Source organism: Mobula birostris, chromosome 1 (assembly GCF_030028105.1).
Source record: "Mobula birostris isolate sMobBir1 chromosome 1, sMobBir1.hap1, whole genome shotgun sequence".
NCBI classification, from domain to species: domain Eukaryota; kingdom Metazoa; phylum Chordata; class Chondrichthyes; order Myliobatiformes; family Myliobatidae; genus Mobula; species Mobula birostris.
Genome location: NC_092370.1, coordinates 188,411,420 through 188,436,041, shown reverse-complemented (window position 1 = coordinate 188,436,041; position 24,622 = coordinate 188,411,420). Strand labels below are relative to the sequence as shown.

The 24,622-nt window shown below is 38.5% G+C and overlaps 1 protein-coding gene across 1 annotated transcript in view; it reads left to right on the top strand.

Annotated features, from left to right (window-relative positions):
* The window catches only part of ttc6 (tetratricopeptide repeat domain 6), a 323,626-nt gene that overhangs the window by 278,314 nt on the left and 20,690 nt on the right, over nt 1–24,622 (top strand). Inside the window, exons 29-30 of the mRNA XM_072279505.1 lie at nt 2,314–2,466; nt 6,278–6,448. Coding sequence (XP_072135606.1) covers nt 2,314–2,466; nt 6,278–6,448 — 324 coding nt within the window. The remainder of the gene's footprint in view (nt 1–2,313; nt 2,467–6,277; nt 6,449–24,622) is intronic.

Sequence of the window (24,622 nt, the reverse complement as noted above, 5' to 3'; positions counted from 1 at the left end):
TCTCTCTGCTTCTTCCATAGTTTGCTGCCAATGATTGCCAGCTTGCAACAATCCTGTCTCTCTACAGATGTCTTTGAATGATGGAAGGATATCTCCATCATGTGTTTTCAATGATTCGAAAGATACTGGCCCCTTTATGTGATGAAGTAGTCTCAAATACTAGAGGTCACCACTTCATGGAGAAACAGTATACACTTGACCCAGAACATTTGCTTCAAAAATCCCAGAGTACTCCTCCACTCTCACGTTGAATTCCATCATTCTGTACTATCCCCATTCTCAATTCTATGCTGTCTTGAGGATCCATGAAGTAAATTTGAAGGAATTGGGCTCACTGTTTGGGGTCTGGCATTAAATGTCCAATGTAATGATGGACTTAGCCTTGAATAATCACAGAAGGATTCCATCCATTCCTCGTTGGAAGGACTTCTTTGGCACCAAAGGATGTCATTTGGAAGAGGCAATTGTATTGTCTGATGTTCTTCCTGAACTCGTTTGCAATAGGTTCATCATTGCTGTATAAACTGAGTTCATTGGGTAGAGGTTGCAAATTGCCTATCCTGACCTTCCCCTCATACAGCAGAAATTTGCGGTTTCTCCAGTGAGCAAGGCGGCACAACAGTGAGGGCATACTCTGGTCATCGTACCAACATCAGCAGAAATGATACGGTGTGCAAGTCATGCATTTTGCCTTGCTTTTCTCTGTCGAGGTATTGTCGTTGAAAGCGGGCATTGTCGTCTCCAGCAACTCTGCAATAATTACTCTTTGCCGCATATTTTCGAGTTGATCTTTCCTTTTCTCCTCTGTCTCTTCCTCTCCTCCTTCTGTGCCTGTTTTTGTCATTCTGGAGATGCCTTTCGTCCCCCGTCTCTTCATCTCTTCTGCCGTTTATTCTTTGTCTCTGATCCTGGAGATGTGCATTTCTCAGCTCCTTTGTCTCTTCCTCTCTCTTCCTTCTATGCCAGTTGTTGTCATTCTGGAAGCATGCAGCCCTTTCATCTTTCGTCTCTTCATCTCTTCTACCATTTGTTCTTTCTCTCTGATCCTGGAGTCATGCGGCCCTGGGCTGATCCAATTCTTGTTCTCTCCTCCTTCTGTGCCTATTGTTGTCATTTTGGAGACGTGCATGCTCCCCCTCCTCTGTCTCTTCTTCTCACATCTTTTTTGTCCTGGCTCTTTGATTGTGGAGTCGTGCGGCCCTGGCCTCATCCGATTCTTCTTCTCTCCCTCTCCTTGCTGCTTCCCGACAATGTTTGGCATAATCTTTTGACCATAATGTCCCCCTTCTTTTTCCACGCGGCATAATTAGGCTGACCATATTTTTTACCCTTAATGCTGGATAGAAGATACGAAGCTGTAACACCAAAGCCTCCAGGATGCTGATTTATCTTGATGATGTGGTTGGGGCTCTCCTAAATGGACGTGATATAGTCACTACTGTCCTTTGATTGCAGCAAGGGGTTTGATGGGTGTTTTGAAGTACTCCATTACAATAAGATTTAATTATCTCTTATTGATGGGTCACAGTTTGATCTGTCCTAATCCTGCACATGCTGATGGTGATTAGCAGAATGTGACCACTCGAAATAGAGCTGCCCTGCCCTTTTGCTGCGGTTGGTGTCGCTGCTGTGAGTATCGTGAGGCGCTGCTGAGGCTGGCCGTGTGCATGTGTCGTGTCGCGTCGCAGTTTCCATGAAAGCTGGAATTGGGTGTGGAAAGCAGGGCCTGTCGACGAGTGAGCAGTTTTATACGAATATAATCCTGACCTTATAACCCTGACCTTTCCATGCATTCTGTAAGTTAGTGCATTTTAAGTCCACTTAGTCCAAAAAAGTGCCACTTTAATGCACCGTTTGTACTAATTTGAGGGCCCAGATAAACAGAATGAGAATTTTAGTAATGTATAGATAGACATAGAAATTATTCATCTTTACTCTGCAATTGTTCTTGAAATTTTAAAACTACAAAATTTGAAACAGAAGAATCATGATTATCTTGATGCATTTAAAAGTTTAAAAATGCTACATCATAGGAACTGTCAACATGTGATGAAATCATAGAAGAATGCACTTTCTGAACCACACATATATTCCTAATTTTTTCAACTGAAAACAAGAATTGGTGTAGTACTTACAAGTGTCATATTTAGAAATGAGATTTTTCAGCTATTTCTGGTGATAAATGAGATTTTAAATACTCGTACACTCAAAAAAAATCTGATTAGCTTATATTAAATGCCACAAATTGCAAATAAATTATCTTCTTTAAATAGATGTCTACCTTAAATGAAACCATTATTTTCTCCTTTTTAGGTACTAGGTAAATTTCAGAAAGCCTGGAATCACTTTGCAATTGCAATTGATATAGACCCAAAATTTCAGGATGCATACGAAGGTCGAGCAGTAATCAGCCTTCAAATGAACAATACATCTGGAGCATTACAGGACATCAATGCTGCGTTGAAGGTATACATAATTATGCCTATATCTTAAGGCATCAAGCAACAGAATAAGATACTTCAAAATGCGTATTAATGCATGGACTCTAGTGTTAGTTAACAGAATTGTTCTAAAATCTAGAGTTATTTGGTGGGGCCATTAACACCATTTTCACATGGTGCTAATAGAGCTTTTGAAAACTCCAGTCTACTGGGATCTTTAACTGGGATTTTGAAGGTCTTTAACAATCAAATGCATGAGGTATTGATAACATTTTTAGAGTACCACATATAATACCACTAGAATTTTGACAAAGTAAATTATTAAAGTCAGGAGAAATCATTCAGTGAAGTATCACTCAGGAAAATGTCTGCTAAAGGAAGTAAACCAGCTAATTTAAAACATTTGGTCACTAAGGGCTGAAAAGACATGCAAACAAGAACTATGTAGTCCAGAGAAAAACATTTTGGAAACAGAAAGACAGCAGTTTTGCCCTCTTTGAAGGAGGAAAAAGGACCTACACAAATATTGACAAAATAAGGCATTCAACAATGTCCAAAGGTGGCAGGTTCAGACAATGGTGAAATCTGGGTATATTACCCTAAGGCAAAAATTCCAGTGCTGTAATTGGAAGTTGAGAAAAAGGTGAAAATTGGTGATGCAATGATAAGAATTTTCCCTTCTCTCAAGCAGCCATTGGTGTTGTGTTGAAGATTCATTGACTTTAAACTGATAACAGAGAAAGAAAAGAAAGTGAGTAAACTGATAACACATGGTTTTGCTTCTGGGTAGAAGTTAAACATACCCTCAATTTTTTTCCTCCATGTAAAGTTGTAATAATTTCATTTGTTAGGAAATTCTCTGGTTACAGAAAGGCAATATTATTAGACTAATACACTGAAAAAATTCAAAACCTGCCATTGAAGTTTTTGAATTTAAATTAAGTTTATAAAAAGAATGTAGAAATATAAATCAACTACCAGTAATAGTGACTCTGAAGATGGCAATAATATCGTCCTTCTCCCTCACTCAATCGCATGTTTCTCTTCAATTGAAACTTGGTGAAGCTTCTCCATGAGTAGGATTTTTTAATGCATGAATTCTCCACATCAGCATCATTTCCACGTTTCACAACTGCTAGAAGCTGACGGAAATCGCCACAGCAAATGGTTAAAATACCCCCGAAGGCCTCATTCTTGCCGCATACATCACAAAGAGTCTGGTCCACAGCTTCGAAGCTGTCCCTCCTAATCATGGGGCAGTCGTCCCACACAATAAGCCTCGAAGATAGCAATAATATGTCCGATATTTCCATGAAGTTCTTTGAGGACAGAAAGCAGCTCCTCTTATCTAGTCAGCCCACATGAATATCATCCAACATGCTTGTAGCAGATTCCTTTAATCCCTTTCTCAACTGGCTCATCAAGACACACGATCATTTCAAAAGAATGCCTAATACTATCGTCAGAAAAATAAATGATATTTAGCAGTGATGTTAACATTATGGGGAAAATAAATTAAGCTTAGCAATTAAAGAAAAATGCAATAACAAACTATTACAACAGTCCCATTGTGATTTATTCAAAGGTCTTGCTTTTGATAGTTGGTGCATCTGAAAAAAAGCAACAGATTATAATAAACATCATTTTATAAATATTGCATAAGACTTTAAGAAATAGTAGATCATTTAGTTCCTTTTGCCTTTAGTTTAGTTAATGTGGACTAAACAATTTCACATGATTCTCTTAATATCTAACAATCAATTTCTCTTTCTCTCTCGAGTATACTCAATAACTGATCTTCCACAACCCTTTTCAGTAGAAAATTTGAGAGACTCATTAGCCTTTGGTTGAAAAATTTCTATTTATTTCTGTCCTGAATGGCCAACCTCTTATCTTCAAGGGTTCAAAGGTTCATTTATTATTAAAGTATACTACTCTGAAATTCTTCAATTCTCTGGGTAGCCATGAAACCGAGAAAGAAAGGAAAGGAAAGATAACACGATCGTCAACCACCAAATCCCACCTGCCTGCAAAAAATGAACAAAAACGGAGCAGGCACATTAACGCCCAAATCTCTCCTCCCACACAAAAACTGAACAAATCAGATCAGGCATATCGAACCTGCCCCCCCACACAAAAAAAATGTATCAGGTGTATTGACCCCCAAATCCCCCTCCCTGCACAAAAATACCCTTTTCACCAATTAAAGCTCCCATTGTTCACCGATTAAAGCGATGAGGGAGATTGAAGCATTGAAGCAAATGCAAAGGGTGAGCACCAGCCACCGGTTTTTTGATCAGTTGCTCTGTACCTGAGAGGGGAGACCCTGCTGCTGCACCCAGAGAGGGTGTCCAGGGTTTTTTATGCATTTTGGATGAGGACTTTGGAGAATAGACTCTACTTTTCATTCTTATCATTTTTTATATTCTGTGTTTTTTTCTTTTGAGACTGTGATTCCTTGTTCTAGACATCCTGGCAGACTGAAACAAAATTACTGAACCTACTCTATAAAGCTCTTCAGGTATTTTATACTTTTCAATGAAATTACCTCTTATTCATCAGAGTCTATCTGAATAGATCCGACCTGCTTAACCTCTCTTCAAACATTCAAACCTGTCATTCTAGGAATTAATGTTCAATGGGAATGCTAAGCACTGGTTTTGCTGCTAAGCGTATTTTGACAAATCTTGAGTCCAGTAACAGCACTGAATCTGTCAGATGGATATAACAATTGCTGCTTCTCTTTGAAAAGTAAAGGGTTAGCGATGAAAATTATTTTCAGTTCTAACAGAAAGTCAACCATTTTACAATTAACTTGATCAATGTCATTGTCTAAATATGACCATTGCTAAACCAGATGTATTGCTCATCTCCAATAATGATCAAAAGGTAATGCAGAACTGCCTTACCGTACTTTTACAGACCATGTGAATATATTGCCGCAGTGCAAAGCAGTTTTGACGCAACTCATTAGCCTTTTGCATTTTCAGAAGGCAGTTAAGAATGGATCTTTTGGTCTCAGTTGATTTGCTTCCTTTAATATTTTAATAAAATGAATGGAATCAGGATCACAATTTCAAATAAAAACTTGTTTCAGTTTCACTTAATTAAGTATATAAATGTTTACATTGCTGTAATAGGTTTTTCACTCAAGTCTCAGATTGCTCATAAAAGTTTCTGTGTGCGTACATTTAACTTACAACTTTTAACCTGTAGAAACATTTTAGATTCTTGCCTGTTTAATCAAGATAGTATTTTCTCCTTTATTCATAAAATAATTCCAGCATCTTGTAATTCATTGCACTTTATCTTCATATTTAATTTATTCCAATGTGTGATTGTATCTCAATGCATTTTAAATGGTCAGTGTGTTGTAGAAAAGTTGAAAACAACTTTTTAAACTTTTAAAATAAAAAAAGCAAACTTACTCAACAAATTCTGTATTGTAGGTACTTGATAGTTGGCAATGATAATGGTGGGTCCACAGGCCTGCTTCACGGAGCTTTATCATCCTTTAACTCTTTGACTGCACTGTTCACTTGTCGTGACAGTATCCTGGAGATTTCCTCCTTCCTCTGCCTCATATTTCAATGCAGAACTTTAAAGCATTCCAGTTTTATCCTCTGAACAATTGTAGCAAAGTTTTACTATTGCCTTGGCTTAGATATGTTTACTCATTGTCGACTATAAATATTGGAGTTACCAGGCCTGTTGGTTTCATAAGGTTAATTTCATCTCCATTCCAGAATTATTGTTATTTACTTTATAATGCATGCATTATTATTGCTAAGTAAATTACCTCATAAATAAATAGAGTTTATCAATTAATCTTTCAGATCTACAACTCTGCGAAGTTGCTTACAAATCGTGGTGTGATTAGCCAGTTTATGGGAGATCTATCCAATGCTATGAGTGACTATAAGAGAGCAATAGCTCTCAATCCAAGCTATTCACTGGCTTATTTTAATGCCGCCAATCTTTATCTCTACAACAGTCAATTTCAACAGGTATGAAATTGTATCAGCAGAAATATTTTAAACCTTAAGTACATTATATCCATATTGCCATTAATGATTAACTTCAGATCATTCTGCCACTTCTCATGTAGTCATACTCATTACCTTGAATTCATACTGACTGATAGTAGTTCCCTGCAGAACTACTGGAAAACAGCTGTTCATGCTTCAGCACCTCTCAAGCTCATGGGCTTGCAATATTGAAGACAAAGTCCAAGATGTGCTGGTGCTCAGATGCCTATGCATCTGACAAGCTTACGTTATCATTAGACTCATCATTAAATCCACTGCAGAGTAATATCCCTGATAGAAGCTTAATATATTTCACATTGATACTTCTGCTTTAAACCAGAGATAACTGGCATAAGAATGTAAAAGAGTGGATAAGTGCTTTTAATATTTATGGTTTAAACTAATTGATATTTTATACCAGATTATTTTAAAAATATTTTTTAATGTTGTAATTCTATTTAAATAGCTTTAAACATGTCTTCTGTCCGTAAGTATGTCAGTGGATGGGGATGGAGTGTTGTGGTCAGCCTGTCCAGCTTTCCACATCCAGAACAAATTCGGGCACCAGAATCCTAAACAATTATTTTGAAATGGAGTCTTAATATTTCTGCACCTTTAATAATTCATACTTTATTCCTGTATCAGAAAGCAAATTAAAAAGCATGTTATTACAACATAGTTTTTTATCTCTCAATCCTTCTGAGGCATAAATAGTTTTTCTGACTCTTAATATACACAAAGGTAAACAAAAGCTTAGCCGCTGTGCACTGGACAGCTATTTTTCAGAAAAGAACATGTAATCAATGAAAACTTGTTTTCCCGTTGCTTATTTGTAGGTCCTTCATTTACTGATTTATGTTTTAAGGGTCTCATTTATATGAAACATGCAATTAAATTTTAATTTCACTTACAAAATGATATTTCTGTAAGGTCTTCACTCAATTCTGAAACAAACTCCCAAAAAGTACGAGGGTTCCAATTGAATATGAACTTATCTAGCTTGGACTTGAATTCTAGTGAAATTGTCAATCAACCACATCGTAAAGGAAATAGAGGCTGAAATTTTCCTATTAAATTAGTTAAATATAATTTTTGTTTCCGTGGTGACAGCCATGTTAAACAGTAGATATTTTTTCTAGTATTTAAACTGCTTTTCCTATCCAAAATGTTGCATTATTTCAAATTATATTGTAAATAGAGATGCATTATTAGCCTGGATTGTACATGCAAAACATGCCATCTCCCTTTGGACTCCAGCAGAAGAGCCAAATCCTGCTGAAATTAGCTACCATCTACACCTGAGTTTATGAGTCATAGATCATCTGCCAGGTTAGACCTAGCCCATGATCTGTTGGCCCATTGATTTCAAAGGGATCTGTTTTCAAAGGGCAGATGGGAAGAAAGAGAAAAATCACTTTAAAATATTAGCTTTTAATTATAAAAAATTCAGACATTAAAGTTTTAGCTAGTTAATATTTTTCATTTCTTTACTTGAGTTTTTATAGGTTTTAATGATTTCTCACTTTATTTCAGTAATGAACTTTTAATAGCAAGCATGAAAGAGCATTCTCAACTACAGTTTGTATTTCATATCTCAACCTTGGTGCATTTACTCGGCTTCTATAACTAGTTCATGTTTGCTGGCTTCTTCAATGTTGTTTAATTGGCGAATTGTCCATTCCTTTATCCGAGTTTGCTGTAGAAAAACAGCAAAAAAATACGGATGATTGTAAATCAGTTCCATTCTTTTTATTTAAAGTAGTCTTTGCAATAGAATTGATCACCGGGTTGTACTAGTTTATTTCAGTATTGGTTTGAATAACTCTTACATGCATCATTTTGGCCATTCAAAATATTTTCACTAACTTTGTTAAATTCTTTCACTGCTTAAGTTTGAAGCCAGAGCCAAATTGTCAGAATCACGCAAAACTGAAGTAAAAATGAACACAGTTCTCAAAACCAAATCTAGATGCATGCTATTTTTTAGAAATCTCCAGATTTTGGATTTACCATCACAAAACATACCTGCTCTATAGGCAATCTTTTTGCCCTTTTGTTTTTCCTTTTGATGATGGATTTCTCAAGAAAACTTGTATTAAAATTAGTGGAAGATTTGTGAGAATATGACTTGGATCTGCTTTTACGGGCAGCTTCAGTCTTTCCACTGAAATGCTTGAGAGATCTGGATGGTGTTGAATCATTTTCTATAGTGGCTTTAATAGTAGTAGTCTCTTCCATACTGGATTGACAATTCTTTTCATTGTCTGATGTGGGGGTTGGAACACTTTCTTCAAATATTATTGACAGCATTGTTCCTCTAAAAGTTGTAGACTTACTTGACATACTTGCACTCCATTGGCTAGCTCCTGGTTTACAATCAGTGTCAATTATTGTGCTGGGCTGAGATTTCTCAGGATTTAGAGGCAACTTTTCCTCAAAGTATTCAGAATTTAACTGTGCAAAATTAGGTACAGGAGAAGTTGTTGACATTGCAGAGTTGGGTAAAATTGAATCATAAAATATGTTCTGCAATTCATGGTCATGTTCTATCCTAGAAAGATCAATACTTTCTTCCAACTTCTCAGTCTTTTCAAAGTATGGTTCTTCAGGAGTGCTATATTTCTCAGAGAATGTACATCCAGCTCTCAATCTTGCCATATTTCAAAGGCAATTTTTTTCTCAGTCATACCTTTATTGGTTAAGGAGAGAATAAAACAAACATAGCGTAAAACGAACTTAAATTATGCTTTTCTTCCAAATAACTTTTTCATGGGATGATTTGGCATGTTAGTAACTAGTGGAAAGAATTGTGAAATCCATCATAATACACACTAAATGCAAGAGGAACTCAGCAAATCAGGCAGCATCTATGTAAAGCAATAAATGGTAGAAGTTTTGGGCCATGATCCTTCATCGGGACTGGAAAAGAAGGGGGAAGAAGCCAGAATAAGAAGGTGGGGGAGGGGGGAAGGAATACAAGATGGGAGATGATAGGTGAAACTAGATGAGGGAGAAGTGAGTGGGTAGGGAAGGGGAATGATGTAAGAAGCTTGGGAGGTGCTTGGTGGAAGAGGTAAAGGGCTGAAGAAGAAATGCCCCATACACCATCTAGGTAGTGTGACGAAAGGCCAAGTTATCAGAAGATTGATGCTGATGAGCGAGATAAGAGAGACAAAGAGAGAAGCGTTCAAAATATTAATGAGAGAGGAGAGAGATTAACGAAAAGAGATACAGTTCCGAGTATTGACAGACCGGTTGCTTTGAATCTGAACTGTTTGAAGTTTGATGGACAGGCGATACCCCAGCAGGGGGATAAAAGGAACGGGTTCGCTAAGGCACGACAGACACCACGAGATCACGAGATAAGAAGACCCTGGAAGTGCGGTGTCCCCCCACAAGTTGGTGGGAGTTTGGAGGTCTAGAAACGGGACCGACCATAGACGCACAGGGTGAAAAGGTACGATAGGCGGGAACCTGGTGTGTGTGTCCACCCTTGCCTGGGTGCCGGGTTCACTGCGGAAGAACGATCATATCCGGAACGGAGGGGTCACAGTTGGTGACCTCAGTAGACATTAAAAGGGCTCGCCCGAAAGCTAACTGCGAGGAACATCAAAGGTCTGTCTGAATCCAATTTGCATATTCGCTCTCTCTCTCCCCCCAACGGCACAACAGCGATTACTGCGAACTGTACTCAGCTGAACTGAACTCTGCGTCACTTGAGACTGATCATTTTACCCCTAGACTGCGATAGAGCTTGATTGATTCCTATTACCCTAGTTCTGTGTACGTGTGTTTTATCATTGCTAACCTGTTGCATTTATATCCTTACGATTAGAGTACTGTGTTACTTATTTCTTTAATAAAACTTTCTTAGTTCCAGTAATCCAGACTCCAACTAGGTGGTCCATTTCTGTTGGTTTGGCAACCCAGTTACAGGGTACATAACAGTAGTCTCCAGCCCCTTGGTATGAACATTGAATTCTCCAACTTCCGGTAATTCCCTCCCCCTCCCTTCCCCTATCCCAGTTTCACTCTGCCCCCTTCCCCAGCTGCCTACTACCTCCCTCATGGTTCTGCCTCCTTCTACTACCCATTGTGCTTTCCCCTATTCCTTCTTCACCTTTCCTCCATATCCCCTCCCCCACCCCTTTATCTTTCCCCTTACTGGTTTTTCACCTGGAACCTACCAGCCTTCTCCTTCCCACCCTCCCTCCACCTTCTTTATAGGGCCTCTGCCCCTTCCCTCTTCAGTCCTGACGAAGGGTTCCGGCCTGAAACGTTGACTGATCGTTTCCACGGATGCAGCCCAACCTGCTGAGTTCCTCCAGCGTGTTGTGAGTGTTGCTTTGACTCCAGCATCTGCGAGTATTTTGTGTTGTAGATATAGATGAATTCTATGAAGAGCTTGAACAAGCAAAGAATGGATGCAAATCTTGAGATATTATTATTGTCATGGGAGATCTTAAATGCTAAATTAGGACAAAGTGCTGATGGAAATACCATAGGAAAATTTGGACTAGGGGAAAGAAATGAAAGAGGTGAGAAATGGGTAGAATGGTGCAAGATGAATAATCAGGTCATTTTGAATACCTACTTTAAAAAACATCCAAGACGCTCGTGGACCTGGAAAAGTCCAGGTGATAACACTAGAAATCAGATCGACTTTATCACTATAAACCAAAGATTTAGAAACTCAGTGACTCAATGCAAAACATATCCAAGTGCAGACTGTAATAGTGACTATAAACCAGTAGTATGTCATGTAAAAGTAAAACTTAAAAAACTAAAGAAGCAAAAACCTGAACAATCCCTTGACTACTTGCAATTAATTAAAGAAGAAAACTTAAGACAAAAATTTACAATTGAAGTAAGGAATAGATTTCTAAGTCTAGAAATAGAATCTGTTGAAGATGATAGCAATCATGTAGAAATGAAATTTAACTCTCTAAAGGATGCCTTGGTAGAACCAGCAAAGTCAGTGATTCCTATAAAAGAAAAAAGCACATAGAATAAATGGATGACAGATGAAATCAAAAATCTAATGGAAGAAAGGAGACGGAAGAAAGCAAATCCTATAGAATATAAGTCCTTAGATAAAAAAGTTAAAAGCTTATGTCAAAAAGCCAAAGAAGAATGGTTAAACCAGCAATGTGAGCAAATAGAAAGAATCCCTATTACTGATCCAAACAGGTTACATCAACAAATCAAGAATATCACTGGTAAAAAGCTCCTCTGTTTTTCAGGTGGATGCTTGAAAACAAAGGATGATACCATTATCAGGAAAAAGATGAGATTATGAACAGGTTAACTGAGTATATTCAGGAATTGTTTGAAGATGATTAAGGTGAAAAACCAGAAATTAAAAAAAATATTGAAGGTCCAAGTATTTTAAAATCTGAAGTCCATAATGCAATAAATAAGATGAAGAAAGGAAAGACAGCAGGTCCTGATAAATTAGTAATAGAACAAATTATCGCCCTTGAAGATTATGGAATTGAAAAACTTACTGATTTAATCAATGACATTTATGAGACTGGAATAATACCAGAAGAGATGAAAAAAATCAGTATTTATCACTCTTCCTAAGAAAGCTGGAACAATAGAATGTGAATTACATAGGACCATAAGTTTAATGAGTCATTTCACCAAGATACTTCTAAGAATTTTGATGACAAGAGCTAAAAGTAAGATACAAGCTGAAATAGGCAAAGAACAATGTGGTTTTGTGAAAGACAAAGGTACAAGAAACGCAATATTGATGTCAAGGATACTATCGGAACGAGCTATTCAAGTGCACAAAGATTTGTTTGTTTTATCGACTACACAAAGCATTTGATAAAGTGAAGCACAATAAGTTACTTGAAATATTACAGAAAACTTTAGATCTAGATTCGAAAGACCTCCGCCTAACCAGAAATCTGCACTGGGAACAAACTGCCGCTGTAAGAATAGATGGAGAAGTAAGTCAGTTTACGAAAATCAAGAGAGGCATTAGACAAGAGTGTGTTTTCTCCCCTGATTTATTTAATGTGTACAGTGAAACAATATTACAAAAAATAAGAGACAACTGGGGAATCAAAGTTGGCGGTGAAAACACCAATAATTTCAGATAGTGAAAGTAGGAATGTGATGAGGTGGAGGATAAATGCGTGGCTGAGGGATTGGAGCAGGGGGCAGGGATTCAAGTTTTTGGATCATTGGGACCTCTTTTGGCGCAGGCGTGACCTGTACAAAAAGGACGGGTTACACTTGAATCCTAGGGGGACTAATATCCTGGCAGGGAGATTAGCGAGGGCTACTGAGGTGACTTTAAACTAGAATGGTTGGGGGGTGGGAATCAAATTAAAGAGGCTAGGCGAGAGGAGGTTAGTTCACAACAGGGGGATGGGAACCAGTGCAGAGAGACAGAGGGGTGTAAAGTGAGGGTAGAAGCAAAAAGTAGTAAGGAGAAAAGTGGCAGGCCGACAAATCCAGGGCAAGCATCAAAAAGGGCCACTTTTCAACATAATTGTATAAGGGCTAAGAGAGTTGTAAAAGAGCGTCTGAAGGTTTTGTGTGACAATGCAAGGAGCATTCGTAACAAGGTGGATGAATTGAAAGTGCAGATTGTTATTAATGATTATGATATAGTTGGGATCACAGAGACATGGGTCCAGGGTGACCAAGGATGGGAGCTCAACGTTCAGGGATATCCAATATTCAGGAGGGATAAACATGAAAGAAAAGGAGGTGAGGTGGCGTTGCTGGTTAAAGATGAGATTAACGCAATGGAAAGGAAGGACATAAGCTGGGAAGATGTGGAATCGATATGGGTAGAGCTGCATAGCACTAAGGGGCAGAAGACACTGGTGGGAGTTGTGTACAGGCCACCTAACAGTAGTAGTGAGGTCGGAGATGGTATTAAACAGGAAATTAGAAATGTGTGCAATAAAGGAACAGCAGTTATAATGGGTGACTTCAATCTACATGTAGATTGGGTGAACCAAATTGGTAAAGGTGCTGAGGAAGAGGATTTCTTGGAATGTATGCGGGATGGTTTTTTTGACCCAACATGTCGAGGAACCAACTAGAGAGCAGGCTATTCTAGACTGGGTTTTGAGCAATGAGGAAGGGTTAATTAGCAATCTTGTCGTGAGAGGCCCCTTGGGTAAGTGTGACCATAATATGGTGGAATTCTTCATTAAGGTGGAGAGTGACATAGTTAATTCAGAAACAAAGGTTCTGAACTTAAAGAGGGGTAACTTTGAAGGTATGAGATGTGAATTAGCTAAGATAGACTGGCAAATGACACTTAAAGGATTGACGGTGGATATGCAATGGCAAGCATTTAAAGATTGCATGGATGAACTACAACAATTGTTCATCCCAGTTTGGCAAAAGAATAAGTCAAGGAAGGCAGTGCACCCGTGGCTGACAAGAGAAATTAGGGACAGTATCAATTCCAAAGAAAAAGCATACAAATTAGCCAGAAAAAGTGGCTCACCTGAGGACTGGGAGAAATTCAGAGTTCAGCAGAGGAGGACAAAGGGTTTAATTAGGAAGGGGAAAAAAGATTATGAGAGAAAACTGGCAGGGAACATAAAAACTGACTGTAAAAGCTTTTATAGATATGTAAAAAGGAAAGGACTGGTAAAGACAAATGTAGGTCCCCTACAGACAGAAACAGGTGAATTGATTATGGGGAGCAAGGACATGGCAGACCAATTGAATAATTACTTTGGATCTGTCTTCACTAAGGAGGACATAAATAATCTTCCAGAAATAGTAGGGGACAGAGGGTCCAGTGAGATGGAGGAACTGAGCGAAATACATGTTAGTAGGGAAGTAGTGTTAGGTAAATTGAAGGGATTAAAGGCAGATAAATCCCCAGGGCCAAATGGTCTGCATCCCAGAGTGCTTAAGGAAGTAGCTCAAATTCTGGACTAGTTCCTGAGGATTGGAGGGTGGCTAATGTAACCCCACTTTTTAAAAAAGGAGGGAGGGAGAAACCAGGGAATTATAGACCGGTTAGCCTAACGTCGGTGGTGGGGAAACTGCTGGAGTCAGTTATCAAAGATGTGATAACAGCACATTTGAAAAGCGGTGAAATCATCGGACAAAGTCAGCATGGATTTTTGAAAGGAAAATCATGTCTGACGAATCTCAGAATTTTTTGAGGATGTAACTAGTAGAGTGGATAGGGGAGAACCAGTGGATGTGGTATATTTGGATTTTCAAAAGGCTTTTGACAAGGTCCCACACAGGAGGTTAGTGTGCAAACTTAAAGCACATGGTATTGGGGGTAAGATATTGATGTGGATAGAGAATTGGTTGGCAGACAGGAAGCAAAGAGTGGGAATAAACGGGACCTTTTCAGAATGGCAGGCAGTGACTAGTGGGGTACCGCAAGGCTCAGTGCTGGGACCCCAGTTGTTTACAATATATATTAATGACTTGGATGAGGGAATTAAATGCAGCATCTCCAAGTTTGCGGATGACACGAAGCTGGGCGGCAGTGTTAGCTGTGAGGAGGATGCTAAGAGGATGCAGGGTGACTTGGATAGGTTAGGTGAGTGGGCAAATTCATGGCAGATTCAATTTAATGTGGATAAATGTGAGGTTATCCACTTTGGTGGCAAAAACAGGAAAACAGATTATTATCTGAATGGTGGCCGATTAGGAAAAGGGGAGGTGCAACGAGACCTGGGTGTCATTATACACCAGTCATTGAAAGTGGGCATGCAGGTACAGCAGGCAGTGAAAAAGGCGAATGGTATGCTGGCACTTATAGCGAGAGGATTCGAGTACAGGAGCAGGGAGGTACTACTGCAGTTGTACAAGGCCTTGGTGAGACCACACCTGGAGTATTGTATGCAGTTTTGGTCCCCTAATCTGAGGAAAGACATCCTTGCCACAGAGGGAGTACAAAGAAGGTTCACCAGATTGATTCCTGGGATGGCAGGACTTTCATATGAAGAAAGACTGGATGAACTAGGCTTGTACTCATTGGAATTTAGAAGATTGAGGGGGGATCTGATTGAAACGTATAAAATCCTAAAGGGATTGGACAGGCTAGATGCAGGAAGATTGTTCCTGATGTTGGGGAAGTCCAGAACGAGGGGTCACAGTTTGAGGATAAGGGGGAAGCCTTTTAGGACTGAGATTAGGAAAAACTTCTTCACACAGAGAGTGGTGAATCTGTGGAATTCTCTGCCACAGGAAACAGTTGAGACCAGTTCATTGGCTATATTTAAGAGGGAGTTAGATATGGCCCTTGTGGCTACGGGGATCAGGGGGTATGGAGGGAAGGCTGGGGTGCAGGGTTCTGAGTTGGATGATCAGCCATGATCATAATAAATGGCGGTGCAGGCTCGAAGGGCCGAATGGCCTACTCCTGCACCTATTTTCTATGTTTCTATATGCAGATGACACTGTTAATTGCAAGTACAGAGGAAAAACTACAAAACTTAATTGATATAGTTGTTGAAGAAAGTGCAAAAATGGGTCTATCTATCAATTGCAGAAAGACAGAATGTATGGTGATATCCAAAAAGAAGGAGAATCCTATCTGCAGGCTGAGAATAAATGGGGAAGACATAAAACAAGTACAGAACTTTTGCTACTTAGGGAGCTGGGTGACATCAGATGGCAGGTGCGACTTGGACATCAAAAGACGAATAGGGATAGCAAAAGGCACCTTTACGAGAATGAAGAGTATACTGACCAATACTAAACTAGGCATGACAACCTGCCTCAGAATACTGAAATGTTACTTTTATCCAGTTATGTTATATGGCTCAGAGTGTTGGACAATATCTAGTAACAGGAAACGAATTGTAGCAGCAGAGATGTAGTTTTTGAGGAGGATGCAAAGAATATCATGGATGAAACGAATATCTAATAAGGATGTCATGAACAGAGCAAACACAAAAAGAGAAATAATGTATGAGATCATGAAAAGGCAACGTAACTTCTTTGGACATGTGATTAGGAAAGAGGAGTTAGAATGCACGGTGATTATGGGAAAGATTGAAGAGAAGAAAGCGAGAGGAAGATAAAGACAAATGATGATGGGGACAACAGCCAGAGAACTGGAAATGAATACCAATGAATTGATCCACTTGTCCCGAAACAGGACTGCGTGGGCCATGGCAGTCAAAGCTCAAACTGGGCATGGCACCTGATGATGATGATGATGATGATACTGACGTTGGTGAGGGTTCAGAGAAGATTCACGAGAATGATTCCAGGAGTGAAAGGGTTACCATATGAAGAACGTCTGGCAGCTCTTGGACTGTATTCCCTGGAGTTCAGGAGAATTTGGGGGGCGGGGGATGGATCTCATAGAAACATTCTGAATGTTGAAAGGCCTGAACAGATTAGATATGGCAAAGTTATTTCCCATGGTAGGGGAGTCCAGGACAAGAGGGCATGAATTCAGAATTGAAGGATGTCCATTTAGAACAGAGATGCGGAGAAATTACTTTAGTCAGAGGGTGGTAAATCTGTGGAATTTGTTGCCACAAGCAGCTGTGGAGGCTAAGTCATTGGATGCATTTAAGGCAGAGGTAGATAGGTTCTTGATTAGCCAGGGCATCAAATGATATGGGGAGAAGGCAGGGGAGTGGGGATGACTGAAAGAATTGGCTCAGCCCATGATTGAATGGCGGAGCAGACTCGATGGGCTGAATGGCCTACTTCTGCTCCTACATCTTATGATCTTATGGTCTCAGTCTGAAAAGTGAACCATTTATTCTCCTCCATAGATGCTGCCTGATCTACTGAGTTACTCCCGCATTTTGTGTCTGTTACTTTGGATTTTCCAGTGTCTGCAGAATTTCTTGTGTTTATGTCTGTCCAATTTTCACTCAACACAGAGAGCCTTGATTTTTCATTCTGGCATAGAAGCAAGCCCCATCCACAAAATTTTCCCACATCACCCAAGCATATTAGTCACTCTTAGGTTTCCTCTTTTTCTCGAGAGCAGTGGAAAATTTTGGCAAGCTTTCCCACAATATCTAACTCTGGTTCCCTGGGTAAAGTGAAATACATTCCATTTAGATCAGGTTGACACGTTCACTTTAAACATAGTCAGCTTTGTAGTATCTACATTTTATCAGTTTCCACTTCATCTATTATTTTTGTTATCTCCATTTCAACTGAAATTTGGCAGCAGCCTCCACAGTAATATGTAATGCATTTCAACAATGCCTACAGCCCCTCTGCACATTGAGCATTACTTTAATCATCTTGCGCCAATTATCTTCTTATTACCTACTTGCATTTGCAGGCCAGTGGAAGATGATTGGATTTTCTGAAGCTACCGGTCATTCTCTCAGCCTATTATTATTCATCTGCTTTTAATTTTCCCTTTCATTTTCTATTTTTTTCCTTGCTTTTCTTTTTTCCCCTCATCTTCTCTTTCTTCTTCAGCTTTGGTTCTTTTTGTGGAATGTATAGGCCTACATCTGAAACATGTGCTCTTCAAAAGTCACCATTATTCAGTTACAGTTTTACGCATGTTTGGTTTCAACTTTCTCGTAGTTTATTCCCTTCTCATTTCACCGATTAGCCCACTTCCAATTTAAGACAAATATCATTACAAAAGTTCCAGTTGCAAAAATAGTAAAGCCCCTTAAACCTCTAAGTGGAATCCCCAAATATAAATGTTCTTTAATTTATCACATTCAACCTACCAATTATCCATGATAATCCCTTAGTCTATGGTGAAACACAGTGCTGCTCTTCATTAAGTGATTATCACCAGATGCTCACTGGTCTTTTGCATCAATACTATTAAGTCCTAAGATCACTTTCCTTTATGAATAATCTTCCGCCTCTCTACATTATTCTTCCACCTGTACAACTTGTAAAAATTCATACCCATCTCTATTTTAATAGCATAGCATAAATTACTGCTTGAGCAGAAAGACCCATTCAGCTCAGTTTTCCAACACTTTCACTCAGATGTTGCTCTGTGAGGATCCATAGTTTTCCAATTCCATTCATTAATGAAGGTTCTCTATCACTATTTGAGAATGGTGAAATTCCTTCTTGTATCAAACTAGAATAAAATTAGCACCTATTACTTCACACAAATATTTTTTTTATATAAAGTGGGACCCTTGTATTCAATTGTATCTTAAAGCCTAACTCTACTTATTATCTTTCACATGGCAGTAGTCTCTTGTACTATCCAGTTGTCATTTTCTGGCATTGTATATTTCTTATCTTTAATTAATTTTTGTTCAAATAGTGAAACAATATGCTTTGTATGCTACCAAAGGTACCTTTACAGCAATTATTCAAATTCTTTTTCTCTTTTTTGCACCTATGGTCTGAGAGCACAAAATATGGAAATTTTTTTCACTATAACTTATTTTAGGTAGTGCCCAATTATTAACTGCAAATTGAGAAAAATATAATGCTGTATATACATTATGGCAGTGGTTTGTTTCACAACTATTTGTAAGGCTTATAGCAAGTTTTTCTAAAAGAAACCAATAAAACAGATATGAAAAATTATTATATAAATTAAATACTTATTTTTCAAATACTCTAACTTAGTTAAACATACTAAACCATATCTTAAACATACATTTTAAGATGCTTTCAAATATTAATATACTTAATAATGGAAGTTATATTAGCTTATTCTTAATCTCAGAATTATGATGTCACTAAAACAGACTCAATTCAAAGTTCAAAGTAAATTTATTATCAGAGTACATATACTGGATGTTGGCATATACAACTCCGAAGTTCATTTTCTTTCAGGCACTGAATCCACTGTAATCATTATGCGCCCATTTACACTCATTCCAAATATGAGAAAATCTGCAGATGCTGGAATTCCAAAGCAACACACACAAATTGCTGGAGGTACTCAGCAGGCAAGGCAGCATCTACAGTCATTTCATTTTGTTCTCCCTATATTCCATCAAATTCCCAGAGATTTAATCTTTCACCTACATATATTTAAAATTCAAGTTTATTTATTACATGTACATCGAAACATACAGTGAAATGTGTTGTTTGTGTTAACAACCTACACCATCTGAGAGTTACACCATCTTAGTTTGTTAATACTAAGTACAATTTACAAAGACCAACTAGCAACTTGTATATCTCTGGAACATGTGAGGAGACCACATGGTCCCAGGAATAACCCATGCAAACTGGAGGCATGGAAAGAGCCAGATTGCTGGAGCTGTGATGCAGCAACTCTGCTCGATGTGCCACTATGCCTCCTACGCAGCTCAGAAGTAGTGAACAAATTGTAACTGCATTCTGCATAATGAAGTACAACCCATGTATTTCAAAGCTTAGTTACTAAAGGGTTCTTTTTCAGTGAACAGTTACTAGAGTGAAAGATAAAATAAATAAAACCAATAAAGTATGACTGTGACTATGACAGGTAAGTAACTGCTTTATATTTAAATAAATAGATAACCCTGGAAAAGTATTAAATCTACTTCAAGTCTAATACTTTTTGCCTGGATAGTGGCCCACATCCACAAGATATTCATTATATCTTGGTGATATTTAGTAATTAAATGTCATTATATTAATAATAAGATTTTACTCTGACTTTCTAGTACAATCTATGTATTTGTTTTAAAAAGATTGAACATACAGGTGTGGATAGGTTTCATTTACCAATTTGTTGTTAATTATTAGGTCTTCCTTGTGTTGTTTTGCTTATTAATTATAATTTTGACACAGTTGTTTGATGTTGTTTCATGTTTTCAATTCACACATTTATGGAAGTTACCAATACTTTACAAGATCTGTTAAATAACAACAACTGACATTTATACCATGCCTTTAATATAGTAAAACTTCAGTAAATATGTCAGGGGGATATTATCACACAGCCAGATATATAAATAGATTTCAGAGCATATGCATAGTTGAAGTGAAATGTTTTAAAGAATGACACTTAGGATGAAAGGGGTAAAGTGGCAGAGTTGTTTCAAGCAAGTTGCAGAGCCTGGAGGTGAGACACTAAAGGTAGAGCCACAGGTAGTTTGTCTTGCATCGAGGATCATTAAATAGTTTAAAAATTGGAAGAATCAAAATGTAACCTTTGCTTTCTTTCACTTCTCCTTTCCAAACATGTCATAATAATAATGGGAAAAATTCTTCCCTTAACCTCATTTGCTTCAAGACCAACTCAGCCTAACTTTGTAACTAAGATCCCCCATTCCAGGATTAATTCTTGTAAATATCTGCATTCTTTTAAGGACATTGATATTTGCCAATGTGCCATTGGTAAATACTCTCTCAAAAATGTCTGCACCTTCAAAGGCCTTAAATAATAGGTCTCTCTTTCCTGGTATACTGTTTACTGCTATTAATTTACATTGCCTTTCTTAGATATTTGCAGATATTTTTGAGGATGATTGGACAGGAATAGATAAAGTGATGGAAAGGGTGAACTTGTTGGAGAGGCTTGAAAACAAGGATAAGTATTTTATAACTGAGCTATTCATTAACAGGAAGTCAAGACAGAGCAGAAGCTACTGGGTGATAGGTGAATGGGACTTTGTTCCAGTTAGGATAAAGGCTGGTGAGAAGTTTATAAAAGATGGAGGAAGAGAAAACAGCCTGGAATACTTTTAAGTAATTAAGTTCAGAAATAACAAAGGTTTATACAACTGTTTCAGCAGAAGCTAAGATGAGGCAAGGTGGAATTAGGGTATTTCCAAGTGAAAATTGGTATCACAATGATCTTGCATCTGTTCACCCATGCTTTAAGTAGTCAAGATCACTTTCAGGACAGTTGCCAGACTAAGGGAAGTTATTGGCAACAAAAGAATTGCATTGGTAGAACAAAAGCTTTTTAACTAAAAAGAAAATCCATTCTACTTCAGTACTGAATGAACAAGAAGTAGCCTAACTATATGGAGTACTTGCAGGGTTCAAAGCAAATGATGAAGGAGAGCTGAGTGTTATAGGTGGCCTAGAAATTAGAAATGCTTTTGACCTACAGTCAATCTAAATTTCAGATCGGACAAAAAAATAATTCGAGCTATCTCTATTCATGGGCATACAAGTTGCAACAATGGGTGGTTTCACCTATTTCCTCAGTACAAGGTTTAGTTTCCACGTTGACAGTGCAAAAAAAAAGGATGTACTGAAGTATTGGAAATTGGAACAACAATGAAACAGTTAAATTGTCCAATGCACTTTTTGTTCCATTACTTCACCAGCTAATTAGCAAAACAGAAAATTTATCTCCCCACACCATCACTATCTATTCATATCCCTAAACTAATTTTGCCCTAGTTCTCCAGAAAGCATGCAAGATTATGCATTACATTTTTAGCCCTACACAATTAAAACTATATGCATAAAATATCAAATTAATAAAGCATGCTTACATATTTGAATAGATATTGTAGCGACTGCCTGAAAACAAACTAAAAGTCACTAAAAGGCTAAATGAAGGAATATTGCACTATATGATGTGCTTCCAACTAACTGAATTCTAAGTCGAAAAATTAAATTAAATTCTCTATTACAAACCAGCAACAAAATCACTCAACTCGTCGGTAATTAATGTAAAACAAAAATGAGTGAAACAAGTTTAATTGGATCAACTTCAAACAAGGAAGAGTAGTCAAATACGAACGGTCAACAAAAAATATGTGCTCCCTACTCACCCCATCACTATGCTGCCATGCAGTTCAACAGGTAACTATATTAATTTATTTCTACTGCCACCCAACATCACACACCCTCTGCTAACTGCCGCCCAAACCCACATGACAAATTATACTCAAAAGTATTACTTCCTCTGATAGTTTTTGTAGTTGTGATAGACAGCTTGAGGAGGAACGCAAGTATAATTTCAGACTATTTGTATCACGCAGGAATTTGGCAAATCTAGAAATTAACTTTAATTAGCCAACATAAGCCAACATCAAAGTCAGAGAGAGGGCATATAATAGAGCAAAAATTAATGGGAAATTAGAGGATTGGGAAGCTTTTAAAAATTAACAGAAGGCAACTAAAAAGTTATTAAGAAGGTAAAGATGGAATACAAAAGACCAGAAGACATAGGAGCAGAATTAGGCCATCTGGCCCATCGAGTCTGTTCTGCCATTGAATCATGGCTGATCCTTTTTCTCTATCTCCTCCTCAACTCCAGTTCCCGGCCTTCTCCCCGTAACCTTTGATGCCATGTCCAATCAACAATCTATCAATCTCTGCCTTAAATACACCCAGCGACCTGGCCCCCACAGCTGCATGTGGCAACAAATTCCACAAATTCACCAACCTTTGGGTAAAGAAATTTCTCCGCACCTCTGTTTTCAAAGGGCGCCCCTCTATCCTGAGGCTATGCCCTCTTGTCCTAGACTCTCCTACCATGGGAAACATCCTTTCCTCATCTACTCTGTCTAGGCCCTTCAACATTCGAAAGGTTTCAATGAGATCCCCACCCCCTCATCCTTCTGAATTCCAGTGAGTACAGACCAAGAGGAATACAAAAGTAAGCTAACCTATAATATTACAGAGGATACCAAAAGTTTCTTCAGACACATAAAGCATAAAATAGAGGCAAGAGTGGATTTAAGGCTGCTGGAAAATTATGCTGGAGAGGTAGTAATGGGGAACAACAAAATGTCAGATGTATTGAAGTATCTTGCATCAGTCTTCACTGTGGAAGACATTAGCAGTGTAGTAGAAGTTCCAGGTGACAGGTGGCTTGAAGTGTGTGAAGTTGCCATCACTAGAGAGAAGGTTCTTGGGAAACTGAAGGGTCTGAAGGTAGATAAGTCACTTGGACCAGATGGTGTACACACCAAGTTTCTGAAAGAGGTGGCTGAAGAGATTGTGGAGGCATTAGTAGTGATCTTTCAAGAATCATTAGCTTCTGGCATTGTATCTGATGACTGGAAAATTGCAAATGCAACTTCACTCTTCAAGAAAGGAGAAAGGCAGCAGAAAGGAAACTATAGACCTGTTAGCCTGACATCAATGGTTGGGAAGTTGTTGGAATCGATTGTTATAGATGAGATTACGGAGTACCTGGAGGCACATGACAAGATAGGCCAAAGCCAGCATGGTTCCCTGAAAGGAAAATCCTGCCTGACTAACCATCTGCAATTTTTTGAGGAAATTACAAGCAGGGTAGACAAAGGAGATGTAGTGGATGTGATGTACTTGGATTTTCAGAAGGCCTTTGACAAGGTGCCACACATAAGGCTGCTTAGCAAGATAAGAGCCCTTGGAATAACAGGGAAGTTACTAGCATGGATGGAGCATTGGCTGATCAGCAGGAAACAGTGTGTGAATAAAGTTATCCTATTCTGGCTGGCTGCCAGTTACCAGTGGAGTTCCACAGTGGTCAGTGTTGGGACCGCTGCTTTTTACGATGTATGTCAGTGATTTGGACTATGGGATTAATGGATTTGTGTCTAAATTTGCCAATGATACAAAAATAGGTAGAGGAGCGGGTAGTGTTGAGAAACAGAGAGGCTGCAGAGACTTAGATAGTTTAGGGGAATGGGTAAAGAAGTGGCAAATGAAATACAATGTTGGAAAGTGTACGGTCATGCACCTTGGTGGAAGATGTAAACGGGCAGACTATTATTTAGATGGGGAGAGAGTTCAAAATGCAGAGATGCAAAGGGACTTGGGGGTCCTTGAGCACAATACCCTAAAGGTTAACCTCCAGGTTGAGTCTGTGGTGAAGAAGGCGAGTGCAATGTTGGCATTAATTTCTAGAGGTATAGAATATAAGAGCATGGATGTGATGTTGAGGCTCTACGAGGCATTCGTAAGACCACACTTGGAGTATTGTGTACAGTTTTGGACTCCTTATTTTAGGAAGGATATACTGACATTGGAGAGTGTCCAGAGAAGATTCATGAGAATGATTCCAGGAATGAAAGGGTTACTGTATGAGGAACGTCTGGCAGCTCTTGTGCTGTATTCCCTGAAGTTCAGGAGAATGAGGGGGGATCTCATAGAAACATTCCAAATGTTAAAAGGCCTGAACAGATTAGATATGGCAAAGTTATTTCCCATGGTAGGGGAGTCTAGGCAAGAGGGCACGACTTCAGGATTGAAGGACACCCATTTAGAACAGAGATGCAGAGAAATTACTTTAGTCCAGTGTGGGTAAATCTGGGAATTTGTTGCTACGAGTGGCTATGGAGGGCA